This window comes from Crotalus tigris, unplaced genomic scaffold (assembly GCF_016545835.1).
Source record: "Crotalus tigris isolate CLP2741 ecotype Arizona unplaced genomic scaffold, ASM1654583v1 scf7180000018260.332519, whole genome shotgun sequence".
Lineage (NCBI taxonomy): Eukaryota > Metazoa > Chordata > Lepidosauria > Squamata > Viperidae > Crotalus > Crotalus tigris.
This window is the reverse complement of record NW_024096910.1, coordinates 321851-332519: the sequence shown is the minus strand read 5'-3', so window position 1 is coordinate 332519 and position 10669 is coordinate 321851. Positions and strand designations below refer to the sequence as shown.

General features: G+C 37.3%; 1 protein-coding gene across 1 annotated transcript in view; it reads right to left on the bottom strand.

The window, feature by feature from the left end:
• Positions 1-4726: 4726 nt before the first annotated feature.
• LOC120310677 (neuroendocrine convertase 2-like) overlaps positions 4727-10669 on the bottom strand; it is an 81484-nt gene continuing 75541 nt past the window's right edge. The window contains exons 7-8 of the mRNA XM_039349346.1: positions 6695-6783; positions 4727-5069 (exon numbers count right to left, since the gene is read on the bottom strand). Coding sequence (XP_039205280.1) covers positions 4834-5069; positions 6695-6783 — 325 coding nt within the window. The 3' untranslated portion in view covers positions 4727-4833. The remainder of the gene's footprint in view (positions 5070-6694; positions 6784-10669) is intronic.

Genomic DNA, 10669 nt, shown 5'->3' with positions numbered 1-10669 from the left:
CCCAAAATACAGTTCACCATGGAAACAGAAGCTAACAACCAACTTCCCTTCCTGGATGTCTTAGTCTACAAGAAATCCAATGGCTCCCTAGGACACACCATCTACCAGAAGAAAACACACACAAACTGCTATCTGCACGCTCTCTCACACCACCACCCAGCACAGATCAACTCTGTAGCCAAGACACTCATCTCCAGAACAAAACGCTGAGCTGACGAACAACACCTAAAACCCGAACTACACACTCTCACCAATGTACTAACATCCAATGGATTCCATAGAAATAAGATTACAAACCTAATCCAAAAAGAAAACCCCCACCAAAATCCAAGACAAAGAACAAGAAAACGGCAAAGCCCTCCTCCCATACATAAAAGGCACCACAGACAGAATCAGTAAGATCCTTCATAAACACAACATCAAAACAGCATTCTGCACAAACAGAAAAATATCCACCATCCTTAGAAACCCCAAAGATAAAATCGAATTAGAAAATCAAGGAGTATACGAAATCCCATGCACCACATGTCCCACCACATACATCGGACAAACCAACAGAAGAATAAGTGCACGCATTGAAGAACATAAGAACTCAGTCAAAAAAGAGGAACCAACATCTTCCCTGGTCCAACACCTTAAAGCCACAGGACACGAAATTGACTTTAAAAATACCAGAACCATGGCCAAAAGTGAACATTTTAATAACAGAATAATCAGAGAAGCCATCGAGATAGAAAAACGCCCACACAGCATGAACAAGCAAGATGATACCTCCCGCCTACCAGCCATTTGAAAACCCGCCCTTATTGACAAACGACTCCCTAACCCAAATCTTATTAAAACCCTCTGCAACTCAGACTAACCTGAGCACAACCAAACAGAACACTCCCCCAGCCAATCAGAGCACAGCCAACCCCCCAGCCAATCAGAGCACAGCCAAGCCCCTAACCAATCAGAACACACCTCCACCAAATCAGAACACAGCCAAGCTCCCACCCAATCAGTTCATACCCCCACTGGCAGTTAAAAGGAAGAAACAGCTAAGACCACACATTGCTGCTCAAAGCACGAAGCTGAAAACAAAGCCTGAAGATGACGGAATGTGAATTCGTCGAAAACGTTCCAAGACACTTCAATTTACGAGGAGAAAAACCCGAACAACACAAGACCTATATAAAATACCCGCGAAAACCTCGAAAACACACACACATATATATATATATATATATATATATATAACTATAATATACATATAATATATATATTACATATATATATATATATATATATATATATATGTATATATATGTATGTATGTATTTCCAGATATAAGCCCAGAACACATCACCTAAATCATGTTGGGTTTTACCATTGTTTGCCAAACAAGCCAAACGTGATTGGGTTCATACTTTGCACCAAACCAAAACTAACAAAACTATCAATCCAGTTGTTATATCCATATCAGTAGTAGAATATAGGAAGGACCCAAAAATCAGATCATTACCCCTACTCTGTGTCTCCCATGTCACCATCCATCTTCACTATAAATCCGGTGGCTTTTGTCCAGCAAAGGTGTCTCCGTGAACATTCCTATTGGGTCACCTATAAAGAATGAACTGTGTTGAACTGGACCATTTATGTTTTCCAGAGAAGTTGAGGAGCAGAGCTAGAGATCTATTGGCAGGGAAGGGAGGGGCCTGGAGAAAGGGAAAGACTTTATGGATTCAAGGAAGCAACCTAGAATGGATGGGTTCTGTTCAACATGGGACAAGAGCAGGTTTAGAGAAAGTTTTTAGTGAGGAAGAGGTTCCTCCCCTGAAGAAAGCTTTCTGTGGAGGGTTATCATGTCTAGTGGTTTGTAATTCGGTGTACGGAGAAATTAAATAAAAATAAAGTCTATTTCAGGAACAGCAATACATTCTAGTTGCATTTCCATTTTGCATATGCTGTAGAGTTTCGGGGATCTCAATTTGTTTTTCATTTTAAAAACAAGAGTTAGATGAGAAAAGGACATTTGAAAGCAAGTGTTCCTGATATAGCCTGCTTCTTTCCCTGATTAACCTCTCCCTGAAAACTCATTTAAAAAGCAAGCTGTGCTCTTTGTTTCAGAAGAAAATAAGTATCTTCTCTGTGCAATGCCTGAAACCACAAACAAGGCAAGGAAAAGCATTCTCCCAGATGCTCTATTGCAGGGGTGTCAAACTGCCGGCCCACAAGCCAGACACGTCACCAGGAAACCGCGCCCACCCCATTGCCGGCAAGGGGGAAAAAGCTCCAATACACTGTGCGATGTCACGTGACTCACGAGTTTGACATGTCTGCTCTATTGTTAGTAGTATATTCCTTCATGGCATGCAGAGGAGCCAGTCTAGAGCAGGGGTCCCCAACCTTGACAACTTTAAGACTTGTGGACTTCAACTCCCAGAATTCCCCAGCCAGCATGAAAGAAGTCAGGAAAGAAGATTTAGACTTAATATTGAATGACTTGCAATGGCAAGCATATGCATGGACATTCACTGGAAGAAATTCTTGAATCCTAATTTTTAAGAACATTGGCTAAAATATGGTCAGTTTCTCTGGCAACTGAATTCCACACAAGATTAGATTGGGATCAGAACAGTTGTAGGATTTTATTGGGAGGTTAGGTTTGCAGCCTATTCAAATGGAATCCAGACCAAGTACAGCCTTGGGCTAATTTGCTCTTAAGGAAGATAGCCACTTTTTATTATGAATTCAACAAAATGCTAAACGAAACGCCATAGAATTGCCATTTAAAGTACACATTAGCAGTGATTTCCTTTCAACTAAACATATTATGCTAAATGCAGTACATTTTCCTGTACCGGTCTCTTCAATTACTACTCCTGCGTTAATTTTCTGTTCATCAATATAATAATTGACATTATCTGGCTAAGGGGGTAGTTAAGTACAATATTCCTTTTCCTTTCCAATTTTTTTATAACCTAAATAAAAATTAATATAAAAACTCTGGTTCTTTAATAAAAATTGCAGCTCTGTCTGATAATTGATAAATTCCACGAGAATCCTGAGATAAGTTTCTTTCATTCTACTAAAAATAAAATACTGTATATTAAATGCTGCAGTGATTCATCTAAGGTCAAGCTTTAGACATCATCTGAAATCTCCTAGCAGCTACTGTAAGAGTCTTGCTAGAGTAAGCCAAACTCCTGTTGCATCCAATCTTGTGAAATCACATAATCGAGAATCAAATATTTTCAGAAAGCTCTCAATATCTCTCCTACAGTGACTCCTCAGTAGCTGCTTTTTGAAGAAATAGTGCTATTTATGGTCCAGCTGAGGCTGATTTAATGGGATTGTAGAGGCAATGTGGTGGGCTGAAGCAGGCTGTGAGCAAGTGAAGACATAAGAGCAAACTGTAGCTCCATTCTTCAGTCTTCCCTTGTGCCTTGTGTTTCCCTCAAGTTGCTCAGAGTAGCAGAGCCACCTAGAAGCTAACCTGCTCTATATTAATCAATGGATATACTGAGCTAACAAATGTTTTGAATGGGCACGACCACCTAGCAGCCAATTCAGCTCTATGTTAGCCAATGGGTAGTGGGGCTGATAGAAATTCAAGTGTTCCAGTCTACCCATGAGCAAATCCAGCTTCACTTCAGCTAAGGGATAGCCACTGAGTACACTGGATTGGTTGGATTTGGAGGTTGGGAAAATCTTCCTAGAAGATAACACTGTGTTGGGTCAACAAGTATGTCTGGGTAATGGACTCATTTACTGAAGAAGAATTTTAGAGGGAGATGCCTTTTGTATCCAAAACATTTTTTTTCTAGATACGTAATTTTTGTCTAGTTGAGGATCTATAAGAATTTCATTTTGAATACATAAAAATCCATATACAAAGTTAAACAAAAGGGGGGGGCACCAAAGCTAGAGTCAAATTGGGCTCCCAAATTCCTTGAACAAGCCCTGAGGCTGATCCTTCATGAAGTTGTTGTGAACATCATCACAATATATATTTTTAAGAGGAAAAAGCTAGGTAGAAATGTTTGAAAATAAATACGGTGGGAACAAATTGCCTAGCTTACCCATGTGTCATATAATGAAGTGTTTTTCTTTTTCTTAGCAGTACTTACAGTGGATCTGCACAACCACATGAATGCCAAAGGTCTAAAGCTTCTCTCATATAATTATAAAACCTGGGCCCATAAGGCTTCTAATCATAAGGAACAGTCCTGTGCTTTTCCCTTGAATTAAATAGTTGGCCACTGGAGGCCAATCTCAGGTGTGAAAAACATCTTGCTTCCTTCCTCTTGCAATACACACACACACACACACACACAATCACACACACATATCTCACACACACACACACACATATTATACATATACATACACGCACACGCATACACACATATCTCCACAGGGCAAGAAGGGGCAGATGATTTGACATACATTGCAATAATGTGACATAAACTTTGCCACTTTTGTAATTGCATTGTGATGTTGGGTAAGATCATGATGTCACAGTCGGGAACGTTTCATCATTCTGTTGAAATCTCAGCTTGCTGCAGGACTCCCTCCCCCATTAAAGATATATGTGGGAGAACAAACTAGAAAGCCTACTAACAACTCCCTGCTTTCTGATGGGTAAAGTATCCAGATAGCAAAATCTCCAGTTTGTACTCATTACACCAGCCACCATTTAACTTTTATATGCTCTATTATTATTGAACTGGAACAACAGACTTTCCTACTGATAATTTATTATACTTTCATCTGTCCTTCAAAAGAAAGGTCTTCTGATAAGGTAATGTTTAATAGGGAATTCGTTCTCTTCTATAATATAAGTAATTTTCATTGAAGTGTGATATTACAGCAACATAATGGGTGGGGAAATATAAAGTAAAGCACTACCTTATTCACTCCATCTGCCATGGCTTGTAAGGTCAGTTCTCTTGGCCCATCCACAGTTTTTCCATTATCAGTGGGACCCCAACTAGCACTATAAATATCAATTACTTGAGGCATGTGGCTGATAGAAGAAGCCTCTATAATATCAGTCATAAATGGCTGATCCAACATTCGGATACCTGCAGATTTCATCAATATATATTGATGAAGAGAGAAAGAAAGAATGAGAGGTTTTTTTTAAAACTGAAAAAGAAGTTTATAGTAATATTTCCCAACAGGGGATTTCAATACCCAGAATTTATAGCCTAGCATATGTTATAGCATCTTTTTTTAGAAAATCTGGTATAAAAATTCAAATCATGCGTTGATTTTTTTTCCTGCCACAAAACATAATTAACATCCAGGATCAAGCAAATGCAAATGCAGTGATTCTTTCATGAAATGTGCAAACAGCTTTGGAATGCAAGATCAATTTTTGCAAGTTCAATATTGTAGACTATTTAATTCACCCAAATCTAAGCAGGCTTGGATTTCATGTATCTAAATAGAAAATGTACATGGCAGTAGATAGAAAGTTAAAAAGTTGAAACAAAAGGGTTTTGTTAAAATTGTTAGATCAAATACGTTATATAAATACCAAGTCAATTCTTTCATCTTAATACCAGTATGAATAACAGCCAAAGTTACTGTTCTGGTTATCTTATTCTTTTCAACTGATATTTGTAGGAAATGATAAGATGCAGAGAAAATTCTAGACAGTAACATTATAATCTGAAACAAACTATAATATTAAAATTCCTCAGCTAATTTTTTTTTTAAATATTCTTTAATGTGATAAACAAACTCATCGTAGAGAAGTATTTCTCCAGTTCCTTCCTCTAATTTGCTTCCTTTCTGAAATAAACGTTTTAGAGTTCATTCTAGAATAAAATCTGAAATGACTCTTTCCATTTTTTCCCAAGACACTACTGCAACCATTTCCACTACAGGCTTGAACTGTGAAGAATAATTTGCAACCTTCCTGCATTTGAGTTATTGACTTTTCACCAATATCTCAGTGACCACTTGATGGTGCTAGACCTCAACTATAATCTCATCTAAGAGACTTGAGTCTCTTTATCAAAAATTAATTGCCCAAAAGACTTCGACAAATCTAATATCACTCATGCTACCACTCTGAGGGAACAAACATAACATTTCCTTCCTTCCTTCCTTCCTTCCTTCCTTCCTTCCTTCCTTCCTTCCTTCCTTCCTTCCTTCCTTCCTTCCTTCCTTCCTATTCTGACATATACTGTTCCTATTGCATACAAACTGTGAGTAGTTTATAGTCATTGTATATATGAATAAGCTTTTGAAAGAAGACATACCAACACAATTATAAAAAGATAAAATATTAACAAAAATGATAGTAACAAAGGATCAATGCCAGAAATAGTAATCAATAGCATTCCTGTTACAGGAGGAGTCTACATCAATTTGTCTCCATCTTGAAGGCCTGTGGTCAGCCCCTTTATCAGACAAGCTTCCTGCCAAGAACTATATATTAGGAGTATTTTATGGTTTCATATATATAGTTCAGCAATGTTCATCAACAAGATACCAATAAAAACTCAGAGAGGAAGGGAAGTCAACAAAGAGGGCCAGATCTATATATCCAAAAGACAAATGTACATACATTTGTGTTTTTTTTCAAGTACAGCATGAAAAATTTATACTGCAAATAATCTACTTTTCACACATCCTTTTTTCTTTTTAATAAGAGAGTAATATGGCTAAGGACGAAAACCTCTAGTTTAAGCCTTACCTGCTACCTTTGAATTATAAGCCACTCCAACTCCACAGATATTGTTGTTTGCTGCAGCAGACACTTCTCCAGCACATCGGGTTCCATGACTGTGGAGAAAGGTAGAAATTATAACCAAAGCTCATGGAAGCATCAAGAGACATGTCCCATAGATGCTTTTTCCAAAAGGCAACTGGACTTTCTTGGTCTTTTTCTTGGAAAATATTTCACTTCTCATCCAAGAAGCTTCTTCAGTTCAGAACTTTGAAATGTTTTTTCAAAGAAAAAAACAAGAAAGTCGTGTTGCCTTTTAGAAAAAAGTGTTTTGGAACAACCGTGATCTGGATGATTGAGACTCTCCATAGACATCAAAAAGCATGCACAGATCATTTTAAGTGTTCCTTGTGCAAACAACAGTTTAGATTGCTATCCAGTTTTTGACAGACAAGAAATGGAGCTGCTTCTTCCTAATACTTTGAAGAATTATGAGTTTTGAACTCTGTGCAGCATTCTTTCCTCTTCCATCCAAACCACCATATGGCTTAAAGTAATTTAGAAGGTTCCTTGTTGAATTCTCACCAGAGGCCAAAGCAGAAGAAAGATAAATCTCATTCACTGAATTAAGAAAACAATAATGAAAAAGCAATAATGATTGACACAGAAAGTCAAATAGTGGGTATCATGGAGAATCGTACTGTACCACTCTGTAAAGAAGAAACAATAGCTACAATTATCGGACAACCAATTATTCCCTGGAAGTGAAACTGATGAAACTATAGCTTATAAAACTGCACTAAAATTATAGTGTTTGTAGGTATGTGTGCATGTATCACAATCAGTATAAAGTGGGCATTTGTCAAGGGTTGCCCATTCTTCTATTTGTACTTTCTTTCAGACACATGCAGAGGGGAGAAAAAAGTCACTATATAAATTGGGATATTGTCTGCCGTTTTACTGCCCCCAATATCTTTTCATTCTTTCCATTAAAGATGTGGAGATACTTAAATTTCCCAAATAAATAAGGAAAAAGAAAAGGAAACCAGGTTTTGCTATCCAATAAAGGCGTGATGGTGGTAGAGAGAAACCACCATAGACATCAGACACATGAGACAAATATCTTGCTTAGGTCCATCTCAGACCTGGAATGTCTTTGTGTCTCAGGACTTAATATTCTATCATCCCCTACTTCCTGGAGTCAGTGCTGTGCTGTGCCAATATTTTGATCATAAATATACATTGGTGTTCACAACTAGTTTTTGCCACCAGGCCGCAGTATATTTATTCTGATTGCAAACATATTGCAGACAATGTGTTCCATTGTCACTGCTGAAGGGCAACCTAATAATCCTTCAAGGAAAACACAGGCACATTTCTGACTTTGCTGTCTTTGTTTTAATATTTTTTCCCCCCATTGGACTTGAGTCAGGAAAGGCAAATGTTTATTTTTACTGAGCTCAATCAAAATATTCTTAAAAAGTGTTCCTGCTGGTTTACAAATGTGGCATCGGTATTCAACAGGAAAAGTGATGTTGTTCTGATAAGAGGTGTGCATTTTCTCTGGAACCGTCTGTTTATTTAGCTTTATTTTGATTTCCATTAGATCTATTGTCTTTTCCAACATTCAAAGTTTGCTTTGGGAGAAAAATTTCCCTTAGTAATGGGGGATTTGTTGAAAATAGCATTAAAGGAACAGCCAAAGATCCTGTGTTGCTAAGCATCTATTGTTCAGTATCTGTGTCCTGCGTACGTACACGTTTCTAGTGTTACATATTTCTTACATAAGAATTTCTTTGGTGTAATGGATAAGAGAGCCAATTTAGTATGGTGATTCATTCATCAGGCTAGAAACTGGGAGACTGGGAGCTCTGGTTCTGCATTTGGAAGAAAACCACCTGGGTGACCTTGGACCAGTCACACACTCTTAGCCCTAGTAAGCCTCCAAGGGAAACCACTTCCCAAAAAATCTTATCCATTTGACCTTCATCTTGACTTTATTTATTCCTCTCATGGGTGTCCCTGGAACATTTGTAATGGCCATATCAGTTAATTTTTAGTATGTGTCCCACTAGGTATAAAAACAGGGAAATCTCAGTTCTGTTAAAGGAGCAAGTCTGGAATAAGAGAGAAATCAAACGGGAAAAAGACAAATACATTGGAGCTGACAGGTGGATAGCTTGATTTCCCCAATGGAATTCCCAGAGAAAAGATGGAGACAGGCAAAAAAAAAAAAAAAAAAAAAGCAGCCCCCCCTCAAGATACATATCTCCATCTCCCTAACCTTTGGTGCTGTCAATAGGAATGAGTCTGTTTAGTGTTTGAACAGAAGATACTTGGTACCCAAGTATCTTGGGTATTGACTATTAAGGCTGCACTTATACAGTAGCAGGCCCAGGACAAAGAAATAATGGGTAGTCCTTGACTTACAATCACAACTGAACCTAAAATTTCTGTTGTTAAGTGAGACATTGATTAAGTGAGTTTTGCTCCATTTTACAACATTTCTTGCCACAGTTGTTAAGTAAACCCTTGCAGCTGATAAATTAGTAATCTGGTTGTTAAGTGAATCTGGCTTCCCCATTGACTTGGCTTGTCAGGAGGTTGTATCACATGACCCCGGGGCATAAGCATGAACCCTTTTGCCAAGCATCTGAATTTTGATCACATAATCAGACAAAGAGATGCTGCAAAGGTCATAACTGTGGAACAATGGTCACAAGTCACTTGTAACTTTGTGTTGATGTAACTTTGAATGGTCACTAAATGAAGTGTTGTAAGTTGAGGACTACCCATAACGTATATTTCATTTAAATTGATTAAATAACAACAACGACACAAGTTGTAACTGTTTTAACTATAGTTAAATTGTAATAGTATGTGTGTGTGTGTATACAGCATATGTGTATGTTTGTATGTGTATATTTATATATGCATGTGTGTGTGTGTGTGTGTGTGTGTGTGTATTTATGTATGTATGCATGTATGTGTCATCCATCTCCCTCAAAGACCAAATCAATACAGCTTGCAATATGATAGAAAAACCTAAGCCAGGAAGGAATTGCCTCATATTTGGCTGATTATCTAAGAAATTAAAAAAGGTGAGTTGCTTGGATAGAAATACAAAACATAAAACTAATTGTTCTTTACTAAACTTAGGCCTTTGGCTTAAAGGAATTTCACTTAGTGAACTGAGATGTTTTATCAGAATGCAGAAATCTGAACAGCTTTGGAACTTTGTGCTCTTCTTTTTCTTAATTAATTGGTTGCCCATCAAGTGTCCTGTCATCTTCAAGCAGAAATGAAAATATTTGCAATATTGTACAACTTGGGGAAACTACAAATTAGACAACTCATTTACCATTTTTCAAAACAAACGCCTGTAGGCATGAATCTATATATAGTTGTTGTTGTTGTTTTAAAAAATCATTTTTCCCCTTCCAAAAATGGAAACCTTAGCTGGGAAATCAATCATAAACATCTTATAGGAGCCAAAATAAAAAAGACATTCCAGACCGATGAGCCAATTACTTATTTCATTTATAATTCTGGCTTCCTCTATAGTAAAATTGATTATGGTGTTAGAGAAATATTACTCTTCTCCCATACTTTTTTTCATGAATTAACAGTGTAATATTAAGCATTCTACTTAAAAAGAAGCCCCATTGACGTCTGAGAAGGTTCATTTTAATATCTCTCTGAGTGGGAATTTATCTTTTGATATTTTCCAGTGCACCAAAATGTTTGTTGTCTCACACAAATGAACCCATGAGAGATGATCTTGAACCATTGCAAGATAAATATCAGAAAACAAATATTCTATCATTGCAGTCAAAGACTTTGCACAAATCATTTGTTATTTTCAACTTTAGTTATTTCTGGACTGTAAACATTTATATAACCATAGGATGGCAGCAAAGAGCTAGGGCTTTTTGTTCCATATCTGTTTTCTGTCATCTGGTGGTCATGAAGTCCTGTACCACTACCCAATATCTAATTTTT